Raw genomic sequence first — 27664 nt, 5'->3', positions numbered from 1 at the left:
ATGGTCTCACTTGCTTCAGTATTTGTGATCATTTTGTTCTTCAGTAGTTCTCTTCAACTTTTCTGGTACACGAAGTCGTGCTTTCCTTCCCTTGCTCACACAGGTGAGGGAATCAAACACAGTATATAAGCTGGACATGAATTTGGTGCATTTTTTTTCGTTTTGCAAAGCTGTGGATAATTTAGATTTCATAAATTGAAAGATTTGAGAGTATGCTTGAAAGTCCACTTAGATTAAAGTGTGAAAAATATGAATACAAACCACTCTGTGTGTGGTTTTGTTTCTACAGGTTATTAATGGCGCAGCTAGTTTCCTTATCAGACTTTCTTCTTCAGGTAACCTAAAGACTTCAAATAACCGATCAGAATCTGACTGCAGGACTTCAGCTGCTCGGACACATCCAGCTCCACGATGGTTGATTTTCTAGCTGAAAACAATCTCTGTGGTCAGGCTATTCTTCGGATTGTCTCCTGTGGAAATGCCATAATTGCAGAACTTCTGAGACTTTCTGAATTTATTCCTGGTGTTTTCAGGCTAAAGGACAAGGCTGATCAACAGAAGTATGGGGATATCATATTTGATTTCAGTTATTTTAAGGTAAATCCTTTTCTTTTACTGTTAAACTTCTTAAAGCATTGCTGTCCTGCATGAGGGTGCTTCAGGTTATGAAACAGCCGTTCCTGAATATTGTGTTTATTACTGGCATTCTTCAGAATTTACTATTGCGGCTTCTTACTTGCTTTAGTTTTTTACCAAAAATTCACCAAACTGAGATAGCTCTTGGGATATGCTTGCATGCTAACGTTCCACATCTGGGCTGTCTTGTATTTTATATAATTCTGATCACACTCGGCCTCATCTTACTTATTTTAGTGAGCAGAAACAGTCTATGGAAGGCTCTGTGCTTAGACCCCTAGGCAGAATATAAGTATAACCGGTACCTGCACTGAGAAGGAGTATCAGGGCAAAAAGGGGGTGGCAGTTTTTAAGTGCATTCAAGAGGAGTCCTGGCTACACCTTTCAAAATGTTTGATGAGTCATCTGGCCTGTGAACTTTGATTGATACTGATTATATAAAACGTGAGTATTAGATTCTGGTGGTATTATTATTTTTATTATATTTATTCACATTAAATTATACATTCACCAGCAGGTTCTGAGCCTGTGCAGTTGGTTGTTTTCCTCTGGAGCAGTACTGTGGGCAGTATGCCCATCTTCCTTTAGTTATCTGTAGCTTATTCTTTGCAGCCCTGAAAACTGCTTTCTGCTTTCCTGTTTGACAGTACTGTGATTGTTCATTCACTGGACTTGTCACATGTCCTGAATAAACAAATAAATCAGAGTAGTGTCCATGAAAAGCCCTTATTTCCCTTACAAAATTAAGTTTCTTGCAGTACCTATTTTCCTTTGTCATTCTACAGCATGATTAAGACGGAACTACAGACACTATCTCATCTGACTTCATCTGGATTGTACAATACAAGAAGTGGTAATAATAAAGCAAGGGGACTCTTTTTTTCAGTAAGAGTTGTAAATTTCAAGCACTAACTGTGAGCCTTGGGCACTGAAAACTCTGAGCACAAATTATTTCCCAGATACCTTCAGATCTAAGTGCTTGCTAGAAGTCTTTTTTTACATAAATTACTTGAAAATTTAAAAGCAGATGGGTATAATTGATGTGAAATACAATTATCCCTGAAATTGTAAGACTTTTGAATGTTAAGGAAGCACAGCAGTGCTGCTGCTTTTCAGAGTAATCACCCCAAAATCCATGAAAGACAATACTTATGAAGCAGAGATTAGTGAATTTACAGATACTTTCACTGCAAATGCAGTGTATTCTGTATTCATGATGCTTAGAATTATCTAATGAGAAGAGATTTGAGATTTTGAAAATATATGCCATTTACTTTGCATCTTTTAACTTCATAGGCAGTCTGGGGCCTGCATTTATCTTTGTTTTATGTAGGTATTTCACATAAAAAGAGAAGCAGAAGAGCATTTTTTAAAACACACAAAAATTGCCAGCTGGCTATTAAGCTTGATACTTTGTTTTAACTCTGTTTTAAGTGCTTTTTATGGAGTTTGTGGCAACTAAATCCTTTTAAGCCATTAGTTCATGCTGTCCTAAGTGGTCTGTGGAATGGCAACAGTATTTTCAAATAAATGTTAATAATGTTTTCAATTGAACATTAATGGTATTTTCATTTACATGATGATTGTAAGACCAAACGGTGGTTATGAGAAATGTTGACAGTGGTAAATGGTTAGAAAAGTTTGTAGCATTGCTTTAAGGAAGTCAGGCTCGTCATCCCAACCCTTTTTCCCCCCACAGTTGTTAATGACATAGTTTCTGCATTAATTTGAGGGACTAGCGCTGAGCTGGATCCAGAGTCTGTTTAAAAAAGCAAAACAAAGCAAAACAGGCCTAATACTTTCAAGCTGTTTAAATGTATAAGGTACTAAGCTTTGTGAGGCCTCAATGTTATAATTTCTAGCTGAGAAATCAATCAGATCAAATGTGTAAAGGAAAAATTCCAGCAGGGAGATAGTTAGCAGGACAAAAAGCACACAGTGGCTTCAGATGCATTGTGGCATTACCCAAAGCGTTAACTCTTCTTTTCCGTTGGTTACTAGGATAAATGATATTTAAAATAATTGCAAATTGTAACAAAGTGTAAAACTCATCTTTATGGAATCAATGTTCAATCATAAAGTAGCTTGGAAAACTACAGATCCTTGTTTTAGTAAGAAAGGTTAATTCTGATGTTGTGTGCACAGTGGTGGTTGTATGTGCTCTGTGTCCCACTGAAGACAGCTCAAATAGAGGTCCAAGTCAGATATTGAATATTAATTTCTTTTCTTAGGGGCCTGAGACATGTGAAGGCAAACTGGAAGCCAAACCTGAATTACTGGATTTAGATGAAGAATTTCGTGAAAATAACATTGAAATTTTGACAAGATTTTATCTAGCTTTTCAGAGTGTACATAAATACATTGTAGATTTAAACAGGTACGGTATCTTAAATACATATGAATTTTCTTAAAGGCTAGATTACTTAGTCTTAATAATGAGAAGCTCTTTCCTTAGAGACACAATACACTCACTGTTGGAGCATATTCATGTGCGCCTGGAAACCTGGATTGCTGGAGTGAACTCTTTTACTCCTACTGTTGCTTACCAACTTAATATATGACGTGAAAACATTTAACTTCTCTACCTCATTTCCTCAGTTGTAATTGTAAATACTGTTACTGGAAAATCCTTTAATAGGAAGAAGACTTCATCGAGATGAACATACTCTATTTCTAGCTCTACTTTCCAAATTGCAATTGAGATACATTTATGGTATTTCCGGAGATATTTTTGAGGTAACTTGAAAATGACAATTTCACTAAATTTTGGAGTATAAGCCTTCACAGTACTTTAGAGTATCCTCTCGTGTCTTTCACATACACCATCAGGATATGGTAGGAGGCTTTTGCCAACTGGTTGTCTCTAGCCTCTTATTTCATAGTAGAGCATCTCTTCTTCTTTTCTGAAAAACTCCATGCTGCTTGTACTATGGAAATGTTCTGATGTGTCTTTTGACTTTCTGAGAAAATCGGTCAATTGAGTTCTGAGCGTATATGATTTGAGGGCAAAATAGTCAATGACCATTTGTTATCATTCCTAGATATTTAGATGACCTCAATGAAGGAATTTACATTCAGCAAACGTTAGAAACAGTCCTCCTTAATGAAGATGGAAAACAGCTTCTAGTAAGTATTGAACAGTTTTGTAACAGTAGAAGATGAACTAGACAAAAGATTTAGACTTACTGAATACGTGGAAATGCTATGATTCACTTTTAGGGGGACAAAGGCCAAAAATGTACAGCCCGCCTTTTTTCATATTGTATTGACTACATAATTGACGTTGGGTTAGTTTGCCAGTACATGTTTGTTTTTACATGTTACTACAAAATGGTATTTATGTGATTTCTTCCCTTCATTCCTTTTTCTAAACAGTGTGAAGCACTCTATTTATATGGAGTCATGCTACTGGTCATTGACCAGAAGATTGAAGGAGAAGTCAGAGAAAGAATGTTGGTTTCCTACTACAGATACAGGTAATGTATATTGGTTTTCAGAAGCATTCGAGGCTGAAAGGATGTAACATGCGGTAGATTCAGTTAAATAGGTTATTGAATTAAGATAAATGGAAATATCAGCAACTTTTTGACTGTTCTGACCATGTAGATAGACTAATAGTTCTGCCGAGCTCTCTGCATGTTAATAGAACTCCTTGCATTAGCCGGTTTTCCAGATCTAGCTGCAAAACTGGAGCAAGAGATTTTTCATGCTGTCACAATAGAAATTTTAGGTCTACTGACAAATAAACTTCCAGCTAATGCTTTAATGTTGCATGTTGCAGCTATGAAAGTGTCACAGGTTCCCAAATGTGTGAGCAAATCTTGGTGAAAAGTCCTGAGTATCTCGACAACAAATATATTGCTTTTGTAGTTACAGTGCTTGATTAGTCAAATCAGTAATGAGTTTCCAGGGTAGATTGACAGCATCATTGTATGACAGTTAGAGTATCAGTGCAAATCCTTTCATGCATATAAAAAAAGGAGGTATCTTGTTACTATGCTACTTTGACTATGTTTATACCTCTCCGTATATAATGAGAGAGGATTCCTTAACTCTGGAATGCAGAAGTGTATCAACAAGGGGAATTCAGAAATGGGGAGGAAAATAGCAGGAAAAAAAAAAAAAACCAAAGAAAAAAAGAAAAAAAAACCAACCCAGAACTCCTCCTCCGGATATAAAGCTACTTGTTTCTGTTCCTGAATAAAGTTCATTTTTATGTTTGTGCTTTGTGTACTTCTCTGGGATTCCAGTGTGGACATTATCAGTTATGGTGAACATTATATTCATGGAGTAAACAACCAAAAATCTCCCAGACCTTAGTATCTGATCCTTTTCTTGGAGAAAAGGCATGGTTACAATGGGAAGGATAAGAGGAAATGGTTAGGTGATACAGCTCAATTTTTGTTCCTGTCTTTTGTAAAACAGTGCAGCCCGATCCTCTGCTGATTCCAATTTAGATGATATCTGTAAATTGCTTCGAAGCACTGGATACTCGAGTCAACCTGGAGCTAAAAGACCTCCAAACTACCCTGAGAGTTACTTCAGCAGGGTACCCATAAGTGAAACATTCATTAGCATGGTTATTGGCCGCTTACGGTCAGATGACATTTATAACCAGGTAAGTTACTGTGAGATAAAAAGAGGGATCTAAAACTGAATATAAAATGGTTTCTCACGTTAGCTACTCAACCTTGAAGCCCAGAAAAAAATAAATCACAGAATCGTGGTGGAAGAGACCTCTTGAGATCATCTAGTCCAACACCCTGGCTCAAGCAGGGTCAGCTAGAGTAGATTGTCCAGGATTGCATCCAGTTGGGTTTTGAGTATCTCCAGAGGTGCAGACTGCAGAACCTCTCTGGGCAACCTACCCCAGTGTTTGACCAATCTCACAGTAAAAAAATAACTTTTTTATTTAATGTCTTTAAGTCATAAATGATTGGCCACTCAATATCTCTAATTTCTTCAGAGGTTCCCATTCTTTTAGTTACTGCAAAAATATTCATCATCCCTTAGTAGACAGTGTATTTAAAAAGGAACACTAGGATCACAGTTCCTAACTGTGACAATTGTATTAATAAAAGAAAACAAGAATTGAAGCAAAGTATGAATAATTGCTGCTATATTTATAGTAGTAATATTAGATGATCTTTAACAGTGTTTGCTTTTGAGCAGCTTTCAGTCTTTAGCACGGACAAGCAATCTTCTTTCTGTCATTATTGGCACACTTTTAGTGAATCCTGGATAACTGAAGCAGTTTATACATGCCAGAAAACCAGCATCTGAAGATTAATGAATGATTTTAAGAAATAAACAAAGACTTAAGTCTTTAGGCAGGAGTAATAATTTAAAAGTAGGGACCTTATCAAAAACACTTTCATACTATTGGCAGACATATTAACCTTCAAAGGGGAAAAAATGCCTTTTCAGGTACTGCGCTGTAAGAATTTTTTGAGATGTGCAGAGTTCTAGAAACAAAAAAAGAGAATTTAGCAAGTTGGAAGAGAGCCCAGTTTATGACATAATCTATGTCTCTTGATAGGAAGCTGAAGTGTTTGTGAGACTATGCTCTTGTAAAGTACTTAACCTGGAAGTCTTACTTAAATCAGCTGATATTTTGTATCAAAAATCCTTTTGTTTATATAATACTGTTGGTTTATTGCCTTTGCGTTAAAATAACATCACACATTGTGATTTTGTAGTGCTTACAGTTCATAATGAAAATCATTGATGTTTCTATACACAGCATGATTATGACCTGTGTACCTTTTCCAAATGCAGTACAAAAAGTAGGGTAGAAATCTTCAGTTCAACCCAAACTGAATATACAGCCTGTTTTACTAAATAATGTTATGTCTGAGGTGTTACCTCCTTTGATACTTGCAGCTCATTCTTGATGACAGTAGGCAGAAGCCTCCTGATTTTTCTTGCTAGTCTGAACACTTAACCTAGTAAAATAAACAAAAAAAAAAAGAAAAATAGAATGTTACTAAATAAAAATAGAGAATGGTTTTTCCTAATGGCAAATCATTATGTCTTGTTGAATATGATTTTGATGCCAACCTTTTTTGTTAGCATGGAGGTCTTTTAATATGTTATAGTATGTTTTAAATGAAAATTCAATCGATAATTTGAATCTTTTTGATCTTGCTGGTATGTGGAATTGGTAAATAATTAAATTATCTGCATCCTAATTGCCTATTACTTCAGTTAAATGAATCCTCGTTTCTGTCTGAGATGAACTAAACATACCCAGTTGTTATGAAATACTTACTTCTAACTCTGCTCTTTTCAACTCATCTTAAACAATTTGGTTCATGCCTCCTTTGACTCATTTACAGCATAATAATATCTTACCATGTCCTGTTAAAGTTAGCAGGCATCTACAGGGGCAACTTTTATATTTTGTAAAATGACATCTGGTAAATATGCTGCATGTGTAAGCATGTCCAGCTTACACACATAGTCCTTCTTACCTCCTAGTGTCTATATACTGTACACTTTAATGTGCCCCATAATGTTTGCAAGTGGTTTATGTTGCATGATATTATGTTCAGTTTTGTTCCCTTTTCCTAGGTTTCGGCATATCCGTTACCAGAACACCGCAGCACTGCCCTGGCTACTCAGGCTGCTATGCTTTATGTGATACTGTATTTTGACCCTTCTATTCTTCACACTCAACAAGCAAAAATGAGAGAGATAGTGGATAAATACTTTCCAGATAATTGGGTAAAAATTAATTCCTTTTTAAAACTGTTCCCTGGATTTAATGTTATAGGAACAATTTAGCTTATTTTTACAGTATGCATTATATAGAAAATAATAAAGTCCTAAAACTAGAATAGATTGTTCTCTGGGGAAATTTTACTTTGTTCAGAGTGAAGCAGTCTGAGTCAAAGCTTCTGGATAAGCATGGAAGGCTATCCTTTGAAAGTATCAATTATAATCTTAAATGCTTGAATCAGCTACACTCTAGGACCATTATGATAAAGTGAATCTTAGAAAAATGTGGGCTGGGAGGTATTACAGGCATCTTCTAGTCCAGCCTTCTCCACAAAGCAGGGCTAACTTCAAAATTAAATCATGCTGTTCAGGCCTTGTCCAGGTAGTTTTGAAAATACCTAAAATGAGGAATCTACAACCTCTGTGGGCACCTGTGGCTGTTCTTAATCACTCCCATGGTGAAGAATTTCTTCCTTATGTACAACTGGAATTTCCCTTGTTGTAGCTTGTGACTGTTGCCTCTTGTCTTTTCATTGTGCATCTCTGAGATGGGTCTGGCTCTGTCTTATTCATAACATCCCTTTAGACAGTGGAAGACCACAGTCAGATCCCTTAGTCATCTTTCTCCCAGCTTGAGCAAATCCAGCTCCCATAGCCTTTCCTTACATAGTGGGTCTCATAAGTCTCGTAGTGGCCTTCTATTTGATTCATTCCAGTTTTTCCATGTCTGTGTCATACTGAGGAGCCCAAATCTGGACACATTACTCTAAATGGGACCTCATGAGCACTGACTAGATGGAAATAATCACTTCCCTCGATCTGCTGGCTGCAGTCTGGCTGCCATAGCTTGGTGTATGCTTACTCTTGGTTGTCATAAGGCTGCATGTCTGATTCATGTTCCGTTTGTCCACCAGGACACTTAGGTCCTTTTCTGCAGGATTGTTACATAGGCAGTCAGTTCCCAGATTGTGCTGTTGCAAGGGTTTGGTTTTGTCCAAGTACAGGACTTCATATTTATCATTATTGAACTTCATGTGTGCTGGTGAATTCTACCAGCTTGTCAGGGATGCTCTGGATGGCAGTCTTGCTCTCCAACAAATCCCCCCACACTGATGTTATCTGAAAAGTTGTTTAAGGATTCATTCCTTGCCGTTGTCCAAATAACTTAGAAGCAAAACCTGTCACTCTGTGCAATTCTGTAGACCTTTTCAGACACAGTGATCAAAATGGAATTACTACTTGTCTCCGTATTGAGATTTAGGGTTTCCATCCAGAAGCCCTGGTCTGCAAAAAATGCTGCTGAAATAGGCTGGCATGTAACAATAGAGTTCCCAGGTAGTCTATATCAAAAGGAATCAGACTTAACAAAGAAACTATATATTAATTTGTGTATCTCTGTTGGTTTCAATTTGTATTTTTCTGTACCATAAGTGGAACAGTAAAGAAAGGAGGGGAAGGAACTGTAGTAGCTGGCTATTCTAATAGACATTACAACCCATCAGCTTCTGAAAAATTGCAAGCTTCTTTTAGAAATGAGAACTTGACATTGTGAATTTTTGATTATGCCAGTGTTTTTATTCACTTGACTTCATAGTACAAACTGTTGTTCTAAGACAACACCTACGTTCTTGTGATCAGGTACGGATGAGTTAGCGACATCGTACAGAATACTTGACTCTTAGGCTGGTTTCAAATGATTGTTAGAAGTTGAAGTGTAACCTTTTGAGGAACTGTCATCTACAGGAAATAATGAGCTTCACTTCAACAATATGAGGGATCCTCATGTCAGCAGACAAGTATCCCATTTGCGTTTACTGCCTTCCTTTTTGATACTGTCAGAAGAGCTCAAAGGCTGTCAGTGTCCCCCTAGATGTGATCCCTCCTGGATGGTGGAATATTGGAGCAATAGTGTGACAAAGCTTATAATGCCACAGCTCTGTATATCCTTCATCTGTCAGTAACCCAAGGCTTCCATTTTTAATCAAGTATCTTGCAACCACAGTTCTGTACTTTTAATCACACTTAAACTTGGGATAGGTGTCTGAAATGAGTTCCTCTTTGCTCCTTAAAAATCACAGCATGGCATCATAATTTCCTTCTGTTTGTGTTCACTATATAAGATTCATGACATTCCAGTTTGGTCCTTTGGGCATTCTCAGAGTAGGATTCATTCAGATCATCCCCCTCCCCACCCCCAATCATAGTTGTTTCCCTGAGGTATTCAACTGAAATGACAGTTGCTTTCATCAGTCTTCTGCGTAGCATCATGGAAATGAAAAAGAAGTCGTAAATTCATGGTGAAAAAAATAGAGGTTAAGAATCGTACATAGTGACTGAAGGAACTGTCAACTTGTTTTCAGAACTAAGCCTCTAATTAACTGTATGCCTTTTATTTCAAAGTCTTCTTACTCCTTGATTTCCAAAGGTAGTAGGGCAAAAAGTACAGCTACTGAAAAAGTTTTAATTATAACTATACCCACAGCATATCACCTTCTACTCATTTTGCTAAATGAAAAGTATGTCTTCTTCTTAAGAAAAATATAAATGCAACTTCTTGTTTTCTGCTTCCAATCTTAGGTTATTAGCATTTACATGGGAATCACTGTAAATCTAGCAGAAGCATGGGAACCCTACAAAGCTGCTAAAACTGCCCTCAACTACACGCTGGATCTTTCAAATGTCAAAGAGCAGGTACGTAAGCCAGAGTTAAGTATTTTTAGCAAGACTGAAGCTGTGTGGGCATCTCAAGTATGTTACACGACATCGATAATGCATGGGCCTTTTTTCTTGCATACAATTATTTGCATTACTTGTAAGTACAATACTTTGAGTACATAACTTTGAGTTAAAAATACTTCAGAGTTTTGAAATCTGGAATCAGAGCACTGCTTGTTTCACCTCCTCTTGCAGTGTTTCTTTCCACTAAAAGTTTCAGGGTTGTGACTTTACTGAATAGGTGTCACTCATCACCATGTTGTTCACTATTGGGATGTGTTTAGCTGACTATAGTGTTTGGTCTTTCTTAGATAACAGTTTTAGAAGTTACATATTTATGCTGACAGAGTGTGGCACTCAGTTTTAAATGCGGCCTCCCAAATTAAATAATAATATGGAGAAAGCATCTGATTTAAAAGAATGATACCAGAATGTTGTATGATGCAATGCAGTTAGTTCTTTTTATGTGAAATCATTTTTTCCATGCCTAAAAAGCAGTGAGTAATATTGGATTGGTTGATTGTTTGCCCAATCAACAAATCAGTTGACTGATGATAGCTAAATGCCTCCTTAGCATCTGACCCCAGTGTTCAGGAAAGAACACACAGAAGTGTCTAGTTAGGAGAACCGTACTATGTATATCTAGTAAACTTAGGGAGTATGAACAGACATTTTTCCTTAGTCTTTAGTGAAGAAGTTCAGTAAGTAGAACTGACATTTAGTTCATCATATTTTGGAATAGATTGTTGTTGTTGTTTTTTCTCATTAGGCAACAAAATATTAGTACCATATTTTAGGAATGATTTCTAGAGACTACATAAGTGAACATAGGCAGTTTACAACTCTGCATTTTTGATACATTATGCTGCCTGTGGTAGGATCTTTGCTTTAAAATTTAGCTTGTGCCCTTTGTCATGCAGTTGCAGTGTATGATATCGCCTACTAGAATGATAATTTTTATAGCACTTTTTTTATCCATGTGCCCTTTAAGTTCTCAGGAAGCCACAGTCACATTGTACAAGATGTATTCCATTTGAGGCAAGGAGTATATTGATGCAAAGTTTGTATATTTTAAGGCAAGCAGATACGCTGCAGTCACTGAGCGAGTGCACACTCAGGTGCAGCAGTTTCTCAAAGAGGGCTGTCTAAGGGAAGAGCTGGTGCTGGACAATATTCCCAGGCTGCTGAATTGCCTGCGAGACTGCAATGTAGCAATCCGCTGGCTGATGCTTCACACTGCAGACACAGGTAAGACTTCGTGCTAGACTTTTATTATAGAGCTGTCAGTCCTGCTATACTGGTGCTTCATGTTAGGTCCCGAGGGAAGTTCAGTGTGTGCTGCTTCAATAGCTTGTTGAGCTGTTCTTTTGCTAACTTTCCTAAAGTCTTCGACTGAAACAGCATAAATGCATTGCCTTAATTCTTGCAAGCTAAGCAGAGATATAAAAAGTAGTATGCGAAGTCATGATCCTGTTGAATACTACTCTGCAGAAAAAGTCTGGGGACTTTATCTTTTTCTGCCTTATCACTTAAAGCATCATTCTGAGAGTTTTACCTACCACCAAAAGGAAAGCAGTACCCAACTTTTTAATATCTTAGTAATTAATAGTTTAAAACCAAGGTTTTTATTCTGTTGAAGTGAAATTCAGCTAAAACTGTTGAATAATGTCTCTGACATGAGTTTAGGTTTGCAAACCTACTTATTTAGACATTCTCCTGGTTGAATGCTGGTGCTGTCTTTGGGACTTCTTGGTATATGAGAGGGTTCTGTTACACCTCTATGCATCTTCTGTAACAGTTTCAGAAATGTTCATCTCTGGACTTCTCAGTCAGGTGTACTAAATTCACATTTAGTTTGCAGAAGCCAATAGAAGAGTTTTAAGAAGGCTGAAGCATCACAGAAGCCTTAATTATTTCCTATTCTAAGGAAGGGTTGTACAAGTGTGATGAGGCCCATGCAAATAGAGAACAAGTGGAGACTTACATATCAGAACAAAATGTTTCTGCTTTCAAGCTATTAAAAAAAGTTTATTTACAAGATTGAAAAGCTTGGCCAAATTCTGTAACAGTGGAGAAATGTTGTCTTTCCATTTTCAGCTTGTGATCCAAATAACAAACGTCTCCGCCAGATAAAGGATCAAATTCTTACAGACTCAAGGTACAATCCCAGGATCCTTTTCCAGCTGCTTCTGGACACAGCTCAGTTTGAATTCATTTTGAAAGAGGTAACGTGCTGCTGCCTTCTTCAGTGTTTTCCCCTGAACGGCAGAACAGAGCTGAAGACTTGAATAGTAGTACACTTACCACACAGTCCACTTACAGAAAGAACGATTATTTTGATTTGTTAATTGTGAGTTTTCTATAGAATATTACAAACTACTGTTGCTTGGAAGTGACTTTTGCAGTCTTCTCAATAATTGACAGTTTTCATTCTTATCCAAGGTGTTTATATTTACTCAGAATTTTGCATGAACCTCTTTATAACAGGCATAATAAAATCTGTTGAGTAGCTGCATAATTTTTTGTCCTGCCATACTTCTCTTTTTCTGGCTTTCTTTTAAACAGAGATGAAAGCCTATGTATGTTGAGGATAAGCTGCTAGGAAAACTCTTACACCTATGTATGAAATTCTGCCGTATCTAAAAGATTCGCTATTAATGCTCTGGTGTTAACCTGGTAGAATATACGAGAGTATGCCTAAAATATACTTCAAGTATATGCTTTTTTGAATTGGGTTTCTCTGTATAGGCTGAGATGACTATGTGAAGTATAAGTCAACATTAGACCAGAGTTGTCTAGGATCTCTAAGCTAAAAAACGTACGGGTTATTTTTATAAGAAGTGACTAAAAACCAACAATATCTGCATCATACTGTTTTTTAAAATTCAGTTAATTTCTATCACTGTATGTCCATCACACTGGCTCGGTTTCTCAATGTTTTTAATTTTGTATTTAATATTCTGGCAAGATCTTGAAGTTATGTAGTAATCACTGTAAGTCAATTCCATCTGGTTTCAGTATTTTATTTCATCTGTTGTAGTATGCCTTCTTGCCAGCTTTGCAAACCAAATGCTTTGTTTTTCAATAGATGTTCAAGCAAATGCTGTCAGAAAAACAAACAAAATGGGAGAACTATAAAAAAGAGGGATCTGAAAGGATGACTGAGCTTGCTGATGTCTTCTCAGGAGTTAAACCTCTTACTAGAGTGGAGAAAAACGGTAATTATTAAAAACTAAACTGGGGAAAAAAGTAATGTTGTTTTTTATTTCTAAGCTGATACCCCCCAAAAAAATACATGAGGCTAATAGTGATAATAAGAAAAATTTCCATGTCCCTCAGCTAACACAGAGATCTCTTACATGCTGTCCTGTTCAGGCTTTCTGCATATATTCCATACATAATCCATATTTAGTTACCTAATATTTAAATGGCTGTATTTTTAAAATATATTTTTTATCATTTTATTTAGATATGCCAGGTAAGACTATGAAATGCCAGTTCACTTTTCTGTGTATAATGGAGTTCACGTTACTGTGTTCTATGTACAAAGGAGTGTGAAGATCATGCCCATTAAACATGGGCATGGTTTAATTTTCCCTATTTGTAACCTGGATTTCTGTTATATCAGCATTTTTTCAAACCTTTTATTTCTTGTCTGCACTGAGTGATATTCTCCAAGGACCTAAAAGCGCTGAAGCTGTATTTATTTCCAAATTCCTTGCTCTGTTTTTTAAAACATCTTTTTTTTTTTTTTTCCTTGAACTGGTATAAGAGTAAGAATTGTCAATCGTTCTCTCATTTGATCAGGAACACTGCATAAAGTGTCAATGTAAGGGCAACATTTGTGATCAATCAAGAACAACAAAACTTGGAATACAGGCAATTTTCTTACTTGCTTCCATTTAAAAGCAGAATTACTTTACTGACATGTTTTCCTTTATCTTTTTGTTGTCAGCAAACTTGCAGCTAAAACATAGAAATTGCAACTGCCAAGGCAACTAACATTATAAAACTGTTCATAAACCACAAATTTATGATTTAAAGGGCTTTATCTTCATATAGATTTTATAATGCCCATTTGTGTTGGTAGTTGTTTTTTTTTAATGTTGTATGTGAAACTTAGCTGAGCATTTGTCCTTTTACATGTTTACATTTTGAAAGACTAGCAATGTAAGAGTAAGATAAAGACTTTTTAAATAATCACCTACGTATGTAGCTGTTTTGTTTGTTTGTTTCTTTGCTTTGACTAGCAAGTTCTCCATGTCTTTGTTGCTTATCATACATGCAAAGATTTGATTATTTTTTTCTTGTTCTTATATAGAAAATCTTCAGGCTTGGTTCAGAGAAATCTCCAAGCAAATAATGTCTCTAAACTATGATGATTCCACTGCAGCAGGCAGAAAAACTGTGCAGCTAATACAGGCACTGGAGGAGGTATTGCAAAGAAATTTTGAGATAAATGACCTCATCCTTTTGCAAAAAAGCATTTGATACACATACACTGACTCCCAATAGAGGAGTTACAAAAACAGATCTGCATTTTAACAACTGTTTAACTCTGTAGATCTTTGCAGGTTTATATATACAGTCAGCAGGACTTGCTTATAGACTTTGTGATGGTAAAATACGGGATATAGCATGAAAAATCATGCCACCTGCAGCTGAGGATGAGTGGGGCTTTTCAAAGAAATTAATTCAGTATTAAACATTATTTGGCAGCATTACTCATTTTATTAGAAATTCTGAAAATAAATTCATTTGAATCTAGAGAGGGTAATTTGAAAGGCAAAATAAAAATATCCGTATTTGTTATATGTATATTTCTTCTACTTCCAGGGTATAAAAGAATACTCAGTATGGTGTATTCACAGTATTTCACAGTACACCTCCTCGAGTAACTTTGTGATAAAGTAGGCCTGGATTTGTTAAGTGTCTTACCGTAATAACATCCTGAAGAAATATGTCATTTTACTGTTTCTATTTGTATGACTGTTTCTATTTGTATTGCTGTCCTTAAAGATGAACAGAAAAAAAAAGAGTTGTTTTATAGGGCTGGTTTGTTTTTTAAATACAGGTCCAAGAGTTTCACCAGCTGGAAACTAACCTGCAGGTTTGCCAGTTTCTGGCTGACACCCGCAAATTTCTCCATCAGATGATCCGAACTATCAACATTAAAGAAGAAGTCTTGATCACCATGCAGATAGTTGGTGATCTTTCTTATGCTTGGCAATTAATTGACAGGTATCTTAGCCGGAGCACTTTCTCCTAAGTCAGTCATCATTCATGAAACTTGTGGGAAATAACATGCATAAGTATTATTAATACTGTAAGCTTTCCAATTCAAAAACAGTCTTGAAGCGTTGTTCTATGAGTTATTGAGTATATTTTTACTCTTATCAACTTGAATAAAAATTAACAGCCATCCTTGTCATAGCTGCAGGTTAAGTGATACTGTAACTTTTTACTGTCTGTCCTGTTCTAACTGTAACAATTTTGTTAAGCTTCTGTCCCCAGCCTTTAGTATTATTAAGTGTTCCCCAGAATACTGGAGTTCCTGTTTTAACTGAAAACAAACAAGGAAAGCAAATGTTAGAGAACCCCTTTTCCCTGGTGATGTTTTGCTGAGCTGCTACTTCATTACCTTCACTGTTAATGCTCCATGATGCCCTCTTGTTTTGCCCCCTTATCTTACAGGTTTTTCCTACATCTGAAGAGATACATCTATATATAGCACATATATATATATATATAGCGCCAATATATCTCTTCAGACCAAAATCCTTCTTTAGTGAAGTTCTTTAGTTGTCTCCTGTGCCATTTGTAGATTACACTGGTGCTGGTGACATGATTTAAGAGATGAAAATAAGAGTTTCAGGGGAAGAAGCTGATTTGTTTTGTTTCTTTCCTACCCTAGCTTTACATCTATCATGCAGGAAAGCATAAGAGTCAGTCCATCTATGGTAACTAAACTCAGAGCCACTTTCCTGAAGGTAAGTATGAACAGCAGTAGATGTACTTGAATGCTGCAGGTCCACCAAAGCATTTGTTAAGTAGGCTTTAAGGCTGTGAAGTCACAAGAGAGTCAAAACTTCCATTTACTAACATTTTCTGTATCCAGATTTTTTAGACTGTATTAAATTCAACTCAAGTTTAGTTTTAAAGAAAATAAAACCAAGTTACGCATGTTTTTTTTATGCGAGCAGTTATATTGCTTCTGTTAGGCAAATAAGTCTCATCATCCAGCCTCTAGTCATTACAGTTATTTGCTGGAGACATTGATGCATAGATGGGATCCTCTACATATGTACCAGAGAAGGCTGAAGGAGTTAACAGAAGTTGTGTTGGCTATGCCCTTTGTCTGTCACGATGAAGATGTGGTATCAGATGAAAATATTTTCTGTGGAAATAAGAATGGGAAATAGCATGGGGAGGAGTGTCAAATTACAATGAAAAAATATCTCACACAACTGGTAAGATTTCAAGAAAATTAATAAGGGGAATGTAGCATTATGGAGTATTAGACTTTTTTCACTTCTAACATTTTTTTTTTTCTGTTGACAAACCTGATGTTGTAAGACTTCTCTTTAGGAAGAATCTAGTGCTTTGAGTTGTAGAGCCAAGCAAGAGAATTCAAGCATGCAATTTGTATTGGAAACAGACGTGTAAAGTTAACATGTTAACTTTATTTCTAGCTTGCTTCTGCTCTTGACTTGCCACTTCTCCGCATCAATCAGGCAAACAGTCCTGATCTTCTCAGTGTGTCACAGTATTATTCTGGCGAATTGGTTTCTTATGTTAGAAAGGTAGGCATTAAGAGATGTAATTGTCTTGTTCTGTAATTACTTTTCCTTAATTGAAGATTTATTATTTTTAATGAGAGTATACTGACTATGTTTGTTTCTTCTCTCATTTACAAAGGTTCTACAGATAATTCCAGAAAGCATGTTTACATCTCTTCTCAAAATTATAAAGCTTCAGACTCATGATATTATTGAAGTGCCTACTCGCCTTGATAAGGACAAGCTACGAGATTATGCTCAGCTTGGACCACGATACGAGGTGCAGTAAAAATAGGGAATTCTGAAAAAGCATACCTTATAGGTGGCCAACTTCAACCTAAGTTTAAATAGGTACAGCTCCACAGAGTTATACTTTAACAGTGAAGTTCAATTTGCTGACTGAGTAAGAATTAAAATTGACTGTTATCATGGATATACCTTAGGTTTCCTGAGGATAGATGAGTAACTTTTGCTCTTCTATTTGTAAAAGTTTAAACTTTTGATCTTGTAGAAAAGGGAAGGAAGACTAAATATTTATAAATGAGGGTAAAGATTTTTTTATTTATTTAAGTTGAGAGGAAAAAAAACAACCTAAAAACCTGAGTCTGAAATGAAGCTCTCCACATCTGCAATGCTTGTTCCAGGAGAAGAAGGTTGAAGATAGAATAAGACAGTAGGGTTAAGCTTTTTGCTGCCCTCAAACGTGAAGACAGGATAGAGGCACATTGATTTGATCAGATAAAGCTGCTATTGCTCATTGGCTTTTTGTAGGGTTCTTTCTGCACTGTTTTTAGTCTGGAAGAGTGAGCAAACATTTAAATTACTTGGTTTTGTTTTTAATAGAGGAAGATAAGGAGCAAAAACCTGAGTATTCCAGTAACACTTTTGGCTGTCCTATTACCATTTAAGATGCCAGCTTTTTCCAGCAGTTTTTGCCAAAGTGCTTACTTGTTAGGAGTTTTATATAAAACAGGCTGTGGTCTCAGATTAAGCTGACGTTCAGACCTAAACACTAGGTTTAGACTCTTCCATTAAACTTTGTGAAGACAGTTTGTTTGAGGGGGGAAGGGGCAGGGATGGAGGAGGCGACAGTATTCTGTAATATTTCTTTTATTTTGAGGAGGTAGAGGGGAAACTAATAATCTCGCACAAAAGCTTTTCACTTTTGATTTCTGTAGAATTACAAGTCTGAACTATGTTGTATCTATTCTGTGTTGTAAATGTCTTAAAAGCAAAAGACTGGCTTGTCTGAACTCTGAGCTTAAGGATGCTCACCTAATAATTTAAAACTAAGTGAATGTACTACTGTATTAAATCAGTGGAAAGTGGACTCCTTGCTAGCAGGAGGCTTTATTATGGAATAACTACTTCAAGCTGTGTCCCTAGCCTGCTCAAAGGTACCAACTTAGAGTTTTGTCTATGATGTTTTGTACACACATGATAAAGCAGGCTAGGTCTTTCCTCCCATAATGTCTTTAAAGCCTCTAAGGGTTACCTGTTCTTTCCTATTGGTAACATACCTATTGGGGTCTAATTAAAAGAAAGATTATTATTGTGCTATAAGTAAGTCTAGAACAAGATGTAACATTGAAAGTATATCAGTGCAAATTACTTCAATCTAAAATAGGAAGCGATCACTGGGAAAGATGTGTATCTTTTTAACATAATTATTTGAATTGTTGAATCACTTCAATAAGTTGTACTTTCTCTTCCTATTAAAGGTTGCCAAGCTAACCCATGCAATTTCAATCTTCACTGAAGGTATCCTCATGATGAAAACTACTTTAGTTGGTATCATCAAGGTAATGTTCCATTATTCCAGTAGGAAAAAGTCGTTCAGTGACAATTAGCACTTTAGCACAGATATTTCAGCACATTAAACAACACCCTGAGGAAAGATAAAAAGACAAGAAAAAATAAGCTTGCATACAAATTTTCAAACGGTGATACCTTGACTTGGCATTCAGATAAGAACTGTATTATTTAAGGTTGTTAAGAACCCACAGTGCTCATTGTAAATAAATTCATCAGCCTTTATTGACACTCTTTTTTCCAGTAGGGGAAAAAAAAAAAAAAGACTGCAAGCTTTTCTGAAGAGCTGTTTCTTCCATTGGCAAAGACTGTGCTTCCTACATTAAGATACCTCTTTCAGGACCAGGAGCAAGTATTCTTGAAGAAATATACACTTCTTAATGCATACTGGCTTCTTATAATTGTACGACATTCTCAATGGATCATTAACAAAGGTTGAATATGGGAATTACAAACCTTTGCCATTCAACTTAAAGGAATCATTTATTATCTTGTAGAAGTATCCAACTATTTATTCTTTCGACAAGCATGGGCAGGAGAGCGCATCTGTTAGCAGTGCTTCCCAATTCATCATAAGTACTTAATATCTTTCTTGGTACAAGCGAAATCCTTTTGTATTTTTTTATACCTTTCTGACTTTAAGAAAAAACTGTTTCTTCTACTTAGGTGGACCCAAAACAGTTACTAGAGGATGGAATAAGGAAGGAACTGGTAAAACGGGTAGCCCTAGCTCTTCATAGGGGACTCATCTTTAATCCTAGAGCCAAGGTGTGTAACAGTTTGATTTGATTTTACCTTTTTATGCATCTTGGGTTTGCTGGGACCTCTCTTATTATACGACCTTCTAGAAAATAACTTGTATTTTTCTGTGCAGATTTCCTTTTTGTAAAAAAGTATGCTTTTGGAACTTCTTAAAGGTTATTTGGAATGCCTTATTTGATGTTAAGATTAGTTTAAAACTGCTAAGAGTACATAGAATTCAAAAACATATTTGTATTCTGTTGCCAAGTATCCTATCAATTCTGAGTCCACAGTTCTGTCTTTGTCTGTGATGGCTGATGACAACACATGATATGTATGAGCCAGGTAAACATAGAAAGGCAATGATAGAATAAGGATTGTGACTTCTTGTTTTCACAGAATCATTAAGGTTGGAATAGACCTTTGAGATCATCAGGTCCAATCACCAACCCAACACCACCATGCCCTCTAAACCATATCCTGAAGTACCACATCTGCACATTTTTTGAACGTTTCCAGGGCTGGTGACTCCACCACCTCCCTGGGCAGTCTGTTCCAATGCTTGACCACTTTCTCAGTGAAGAAATTTTTCCTAATATCCAATCTAAACCTCCCCTGGCACAACTTGAGGCCATTTCCTCTCATCCTATAGCTAGATACTTGGGAGAAGAGACCAATACCCGCCTCGCCACAACCCCCTTTCAGGTGGTTGTAGAGCACAGTAAGGTCTCCCCTGAGCCTCTTCTCCAGACTGAAAAACCCCAGTTCCCTCAGCCGCTCCTCATAAGACTTGTTCTCCAGACCCCTCACCAGCTTCGTTGCCCTTCTTTGGACACACTCCAGCACCTCAATGTCCTTCTTGTAGTGAGGGGCCCAAAACTGAACACAGGATTCAAGGTGTGGCCTCACCAGTGCTGAGTACAGGGACACAATCACTTCCCTACTCCTGCTGGCCACACTATTTCTGATACAGGCAAGGCTGTTGGTCGTCTTGGCCACCTGGGCACACTGCTGGCTTATATTCAGCCAGCTATCAACCAGCCCCCCCAGGTCCTTTTTGATCCTGTCCAGATTCTTGAGTCTCACAGATCAGTCAATAGTACCACTGAAGGCTAAAACATTAAAAACAGGAGGAAAAAATATTTAGTAAGAATTACTTCAGATATCAAACAAACTTTGATAAATTTCTCAGTGCTTTTCATTTCTGGCTGGAGCATAGTGAAATCCTCTAGAGGTTGTTGTGTAAAGGCATTTAGAAGCCTTTTATATTTTCTTTGTATTCTACCTGTTCACAGTTTTGGTTTTATCTTTTTTTTTTTCCCCCCATCCGTAGCCAAGCGAACTGATGCCCAAACTGAAAGAAATGGCAGCTACAATGGATGGGTTCCATCGATCATTTGAATATATCCAGGATTATGTCAACATATATGGCTTAAAAATTTGGCAAGAGGAAGTGTCTCGTATTATTAACTACAACGTGGAACAGGAGTGCAATAACTTCTTAAGAACAAAGGTGCTAATCAAAAACAAGAACAAGTAAAAAGTTGATAAATGTCTCTATTTAGAAGTTAAAGCTTGTGACTGGTGGGGCATATGTATCCCATTGTGCACAGTCCATATTGTTGTGCCTTCAACAAAATGTGCTAACTACTGTGCAAAATATCTGCCCCCAGCTTCTTCCGAACTATTCCAGCGTTCCCACTGCATTAGTTGTACATAAGAGGAAAATACCCCAAACAGAATATTTTTATCTCTTGCCAGTGAACTTGCCTCTTTCTCAAAGAAAGCAGAAAATAACTACTGAATTACAGTAGTCCTCTCAGTATCTATTATTAGCCATTATAATGCAGACTTAGAAAGAGTGCAGTAGTTACCAGCTTTTTTTGTGATATTTCACAAGTGGTGGAGTGAGTAGATCCTAAATCTAGCTTACAAAATGGCGGCTAGTCTTAGGGAGGACCAGATGGAATTAGCAGATGGAGTGTAAGTAGTTCTCTCAACCTCCCCACTTGTCGTCTTCTTTCTTTCCGTCATAAGACTCGTTCTTCTCTTTGCTTTATTCTGTTTTTATAGTGTTCTGCTGTGTGTAATTTACAATATTGTTTTACAGGGTACTACTTTTAAATTAAATAAGAGGAGTAAAATTTCTAAGCGAATTAAAAACATGCAATGGTAACAGTGCAAATTACTCTCAAACTTATTTTTCAGATTCAAGACTGGCAAAGCATATACCAGTCTACTCATATTCCTATACCAAAATTCACACCTGTGGATGAATCTGTAACATTTATTGGTCGGCTTTGTAGAGAAATCCTGAGGATCACAGACCCAAAGTAAGTGTTGTGTCTATTATAGCGCCATGCATTGGATGGCTCCAATTCCACTGTATACAAACAAAGTATACAATACATAGTTTTTCTTAGCTGTCATGCCACCATCTTTATGTAGAACCAAATTTACCCAATCCATCCTGTACATTTTAAATATTAGTCTAGAAAAGTTGTGAGTTTAGTCTAAGAAGGGAAGCTTTGTGTTACACAAATGGAGGAGGGAGAAACCAGGGAAGGGTGACAAAACCATTGTGGAAAGAGGAGCAACTAAACGTCACCTGAGATACTTAAAGAGTCCTTCTAATCTCTACCTGATTACTTAGATTATCACAGAAACTGTCTGCAGCTTATTCTGAAGTATTTGTTTGTTTAATTTTTCCTCAGAATCACGTGTTACATTGACCAAATGAACACGTGGTATGATATCAAAACTCATCAGGAAGTGACCAATAGTCGTCTCTTCTCAGAGATCCAGGATACTTTAGGTACCTTTGGTCTCAATGGTTTAGACAGACTGCTGTGTTTCATGATTGTAAAGGAACTGCAGGTAATTTTTGAACTTGGGTGTCTCAAAGTCGTGATGCTTTTATTGCTTAATAGCTGCTAGTGAAATAAAAAATGTTGTTTTTTTAAATGGTAAATTGAAATGAAAAGCATTTGAAAAATGTATGTACAAACCCACATGTAGGAATTTCAGTTGCAGATAGAAAAGTTGGTATTCCTGAATAAATGGTGCTGTGTAACACAGGGTTACGCATTACATTAAATGGTGGTTTGCAAGGAACGCCTTTTGAAGGTGTACACTTCATGTATACTCAAAAGTTGATCTCAGGTCAACATCTATTTTTTTGTCTAGATATCAACAAAGAATTAGATTGTTTGGGTCTACCATGATATAAATGAGGTGTCAGTTATATGTAATGACTTTTTACCTAATAACTCCATGTGAAACCAATTTTTTTTGCTTTCTGAGAAGAACCCAGTTTTAGCCTGGTTAAAGATTTTAAGGAAAATGTGTGGATGAAGACAGTTCTTCCTCAAAAATTGAATTAGATTAGTAGTTGTCTACAGTGGGTATTATATATTGATGAAGGGGATCTGCTAATTGTCCTAATGCTGATTAGCATAATACAGAAAAGCACAAAGTCTAACTACAGAATTCCTCAACTCTTCATCTGTGGAAATATACTTTCCCTGGTCTTAAAAGATATGTCTCTTGTACCACCAAGTTTAAGCACAGAGTACATGTGTGAGGATTTTACTTACTTATTTCTTTCTTTTATTTAGAATTTCCTCAGTATGTTTCAGAAAAATATATTGCGTGACAGGACCATACAGGATATCTTAAAAGCACTTATGAATGCTGTTAGCCCTCTCAAAGGAATTATAGGTAAGTGCTTACTGGTTAGGATGGAAGAAGGCCGTTGTCTTTGTACATTTGGATTTATTTCTCTTCTTACTTGTTCTTTTTGTAATGCCTCACCCTTCTCCTTTTCTCAGCAAATTCAAACAAGGTTTATTCTGCAGCAGTTGCAAAAACTCAGAAGATCTGGTCAGTATATTTAGACTCCATAATGAAGGTAGGTTTATGTGACTTGGTGACATAGAGAACTCACTCTAGGCTCTTTTGTTATATACTTTAATCTGTTTATTTTACAGTGTTGTGTTATGTTGACCTGGAATTCTGTCACATCACAAGTGAAGCAGGCCTGGATTTGTGAGAGCTCCTGAGCTTTGTTTACAGCTCACACTCCACAAAGTGCTTAGCACTGAGACTCATATGTAATAGTTCATCAAAAATGGAGTCTAGCGCTAGAGATCTGATCTGGGAAGACTGAGTTAGTGCTCCGTATCAGGAGCTCTGAGACTCCCCACAGTGCCTTGTATACATAACATACCTAAGGCTAAAGTCTGGACCAGTGGCATTTCCTGAACTTGCCTTGTTCACACAGAAGGCAGTCTACTGTGCCAGAGATGTCAACAAGCTTCCCATCAACTTGTTCTTGACTTTGTAATGATATTTTACGACCAGTGTTTTTCAGAGTGCTGTGAATGTTTGTGTATGTTACTGAAGAGCAGAGGAAGGGTCAGGGTAGGAGGGGGAAAGTTGACTGCAACAAGCATGTCTTCTTTTTTATCCCTGCCATTGCTGACCTAGAGGTCAAGGGAGAGGTGGGGAAAAGAGTACAAGCATTTTCACTTACCAATGAAAAACAAGCAAGTAATTGGGGTTTTATACCTGTTACCTTTTTAGTGCCCTTTTCACACTGCCTGTGTTTGCTATCAAGAACTAACCGTGGGCAAATCTTGAGCGCTGGGCCTGCACTGCACAGTTGGGGTCTGTCAGTTCTGACTGCAGGCAGTCTGAATTGGTGCTCTGTGACCAAAATGAGGAAGTAGCTCCAGCCGCTCTGTATGACCTACTTTGGGCAGCCCTACAAAGGCTCTTAGGTGTAATAAGGGCTTTGTGTAATCCATTTAACTATAAATTGTTGCTCATTAGCTTTTTCCTTAGTTTGACTTTATTATTCCTTCATTGCGTTCAAGTATAATGCCCCACCCTTTTTTTGTTTGTTTCTTTCAACAGGTTGGTCAGATGCAGATTTTAAGACGACAGATTACCAATGAATTAAATTATTCCTGCAGGTTTGACTCCAAGCATTTGGCTGCTGCTTTGGAAAATCTCAATAAGTAAGAAGCAAAATGTGCTGCATGTATCACTGTGAAGTTGTTATCAACTGGGCAAAATGTGAATTCTGACTGTATTCAGATTTTTGTTGATGCGTGTTTGAGTTTGAACACAACAAAAACATTACAAATAAATGACTTGGCAAGTAATTTGTATGAACATGCTAGTGGACAGCACAGCTTCTAATTGCATTTGGTTATACGTGGATCTGAGGTCGTATTTGGATGAGAAGTGAAATGTGTGGTTCTGATTTTGAAACAAATATAATGTTTGTAAAAAGATATTCCAAAAAAGGTGGTTTACTCTTGCTTGTAACCATTTACAGGCTTTGTGTTTTTTAAGTTTTAAATTTAATATGATGTGTGGCATCATGTAGGGTTTGTTTGCAGATAATTTAAATAAGTATTTAATAAAATCAATTTATTTTCCTTCTAGAGCAATACTGGCTGACATTGAAGCACATTATCAGAACCCATCACTACCTTATCCTAAAGAAGACAACACTCTCTTGTATGAAATCACAGCTTATCTGGAAGCAGCTGGCATTCACAATCCATTAAATAAGGTCAGACTTACATTCTGGTGCTTGCTACAGTTTGCTTTTTCTATTTTATTGATTATTAACTGAGAAAAAAATTAATATGTGGAAGAACTGTGTTCCTCTTTTTTTTTTTTCCCCTCAGATCTACATAACAACAAAGCGTCTGCCATATTTTCCTACTGTCAACTTCTTATTTCTCATTTCCCAGTTTCCAAAACTTCAATACAACAGAAATTTAGGTATTGTATAAGTTGTTTTTTGTCTAAATCTAATGAAAACCTATGAGAAGTTATCTGTAGAGAAGATGGTAAAATCATCTGCATGGAAAATACTCTGTTTCTGACATTAGTCCATCACGTCCAGGCAGGTTTGTTTTAATAAGGAAGCCAAATACAGTGGAGTAAGAAACAGAATCCAAACTTCCACCTTTGTCATTCCATCCTATGCCTTAGTTAACATCATTAAGCCATTTGCTATGGAAGAAATGCAGTTGTTACATTAGTTTTTAACTTTCATGTGTGGTCAAGCAGAAGGGGAAGCACAACAGAAAACCTCATGGGAGTATAAGTTTTCCCCTGCTATAAAGAATATGTTCTGTTTTATAAACATGTGTTGTTTTGTTGTTTTTTTTTCTGTGCAGGAGTGGTGTGCAAGCGGCCAGCTGATCAGATTGACTGGCTTCCTTTAGTTCTGGGACTCCTTACCCTGTTGAAACAGTTTCATTCAAGATACACAGAACAATTTCTGGCTCTGATCGGTCAGTTTATTCGTTCAACAATGGAACAGTGCACAAGGTATCCATGTTTTACTTTTTTCTTAAGTATCACCTCTGTGAAGAGGGCTTCAGTAGTATTATCACTGCTCTTCCAGTATGTTTTTCTAGCAGACTATATTTGACATAATAATAACAACTATATTTGGCTAAATACAAGATGAAAATACTATTTCTTTTTGTAATGGAATCACATGGTACCTAGTGGAAAAGGTGTTACTTGAAGGCTGGCATTTTTATGTAATTTTATCCAAATAACTGATTGGCTAGTAAGAGTATGATCTTCATTGTGGTTTAATTTTAGCCAGAAGATACCAGAAATGCCTGCTGATGTCGTGGGTGCCCTCATGTTCCTGGAAGATTACATTCGCTACACAAAATTACCAAGAAAGGTGAGAAAGAATTCCATGTCTTCTGTATGTAGCATTGAGCTGGAGTCCTGTTCAGATGAGCGAAATCTTGGTTTATGCTGTGGTTAGCTACTAGCAGTTTGGTCACACATATCTACTCTGGAACATGACATCATCTGTAAACAAATATCCAGAATAAGGGACTTGTTAACCTTGTCCAAAAAGCAGTATTGACCCTTTTTAGACGTTCTGTAGAAGATTGCGAAAAGGAAGTACAGATGAAAAATCTGTTACCTGATAGGAATGGGTCATAATGAATTCTTTTACCCTGTACAAACTACAAATTGTGTTACTTGCGTACTTTGTGTAATTATTCTTGTACTAGTCATAGTATCCTTACATAAAATCTATTTTCTAGAAAATACAGAGGGGATACAAAATACAGAAAGGTGTACTGTGTCTGGCTGAGATTTCAGCTTTGTGTGGATTTAAGAAGAGTGCTCCATTTAATCTTCAGAGAGCGCATACATTGCTATGGGGCTTTTGGGAAGGAAAGAAATTAAATAGAAGTTCTGAGATGTTGCAGAATTAAGTAATAATAAACGTAGCAGTATTCTAAATGCAGGGCAAAAAGTAAATTAGCAAGTCTAAATTTTGGTGAAACACCGTCTCCAGTCCTTGATTTCCTTCCCTTCCCTTCCTGCCAAAGCATGGCTTCCCAGGCAGCTTCTTTGTTTCACATGCAAGGGAAGTTCTGAAAGTCTGGGCTTGTAGAGAGATGTTATTTTAGGCTTAAATGCAACTTAACTGCATTTGAAGATGATATATTATTTATATGTCATATTAAAAATAAATCATAATCCCATTTGCTGTAGGCTGTACCTCACGACTCTCGAATAAGCCATTTCCCAGCTAATACAATTAAAAGAGAGGGAGATTCTTCCCGTTTCTCTCTTCTTCCCAGCCCACGGTGCAATGCAGTAGAAAGTCCCCGTGTCAGTCTTGCAGCTGATGTACCTGGTACCTGTGCCAGCTTCTGCTCCAGCCTGCTGCTGTGTGAGAAACAGCAGAGAGGGTGTCAGCGTTCCTCCAGTCCTACACAGAACCTGTGGTCCTGGCAGCTTGGTAATGGATGAATAGGGCATACAAATGAATAACGAAGAAAATACCTAAGTGTGCCTTCCTGTTTCCCTTAGGTTGTTGAAGCACATGTGCCTAGCTTCATTTTTGATGAATTCAGAACCGTTCTATGAATATGGAGAAGGACCAAGTCTTTCCCCCAGACCTGAAACGGGGAGTTGGGGACTGAGGATGAGACAAGTACAGCTTCTCAGAACTGTATCTTTTCTGTGCTTTAAGGCAGTACCTGCAACTGTCTCTGTGAAACATAACCATCAGCACTAGTCTCTATGATTAACACTTGCTTAATCTTGGCATGATACGCAATTTGTATCTCATCAGTGTACACTTTGTACTGCACGTTATAAATGTTGTATGTAATTGTTTATGTATAAATCCTTTAGTTTTTTTGTTCTGAAGAACTATTTGCAGAAGTTTGACTTTTGTATCACAAATGAAC

The 27664-nt window shown here is 36.9% G+C and overlaps 1 protein-coding gene across 1 annotated transcript; it reads left to right on the top strand.

Annotated features, from left to right (window-relative positions):
• The first annotated feature begins 411 nt into the window (after positions 1-411).
• Positions 412-27664, top strand: KIAA0196 (KIAA0196 ortholog). Its single transcript, XM_010290947.1, has 28 exons — positions 412-597; positions 2868-3013; positions 3678-3762; positions 4012-4112; positions 5062-5254; positions 7210-7362; positions 9934-10047; positions 11148-11319; positions 12169-12296; positions 13160-13289; positions 14393-14505; positions 15146-15312; positions 15986-16061; positions 16764-16874; positions 16990-17130; positions 18572-18652; positions 19329-19430; positions 20737-20916; positions 21612-21736; positions 22118-22280; positions 23021-23123; positions 23234-23313; positions 24321-24424; positions 24858-24987; positions 25106-25202; positions 25604-25757; positions 26040-26127; positions 27282-27664. Exons 1-28 carry the CDS (start codon positions 412-414, stop codon positions 27336-27338), a joined length of 3480 nt encoding a protein of 1159 aa, XP_010289249.1. The 3' UTR covers positions 27339-27664.

This window comes from Phaethon lepturus, unplaced genomic scaffold (genome assembly GCF_000687285.1).
Source record: "Phaethon lepturus isolate BGI_N335 unplaced genomic scaffold, ASM68728v1 scaffold21817, whole genome shotgun sequence".
NCBI classification, from domain to species: domain Eukaryota; kingdom Metazoa; phylum Chordata; class Aves; order Phaethontiformes; family Phaethontidae; genus Phaethon; species Phaethon lepturus.
This window is presented reverse-complemented; position numbering and strand designations above follow the sequence as displayed.

What these genes read in the sequence shown, in the direction of transcription:
- KIAA0196 (XM_010290947.1), top strand. Translation starts at nt 412, where the DNA reads ATGGTTGATTTTCTAGCTGAAAACAATCTCTGTGGTCAGGCTATTCTT. An exon ending in TCAGAGCCACTTTCCTGAAG is followed by an intron (nt 16,062 to 16,763) that starts GTAAGTATGAAC and finishes CTTTATTTCTAG; the next exon opens with CTTGCTTCTGCTCTTGACTT. An exon ending in ACACAAAATTACCAAGAAAG is followed by an intron (nt 26,128 to 27,281) that starts GTGAGAAAGAAT and finishes TGTTTCCCTTAG; the next exon opens with GTTGTTGAAGCACATGTGCC.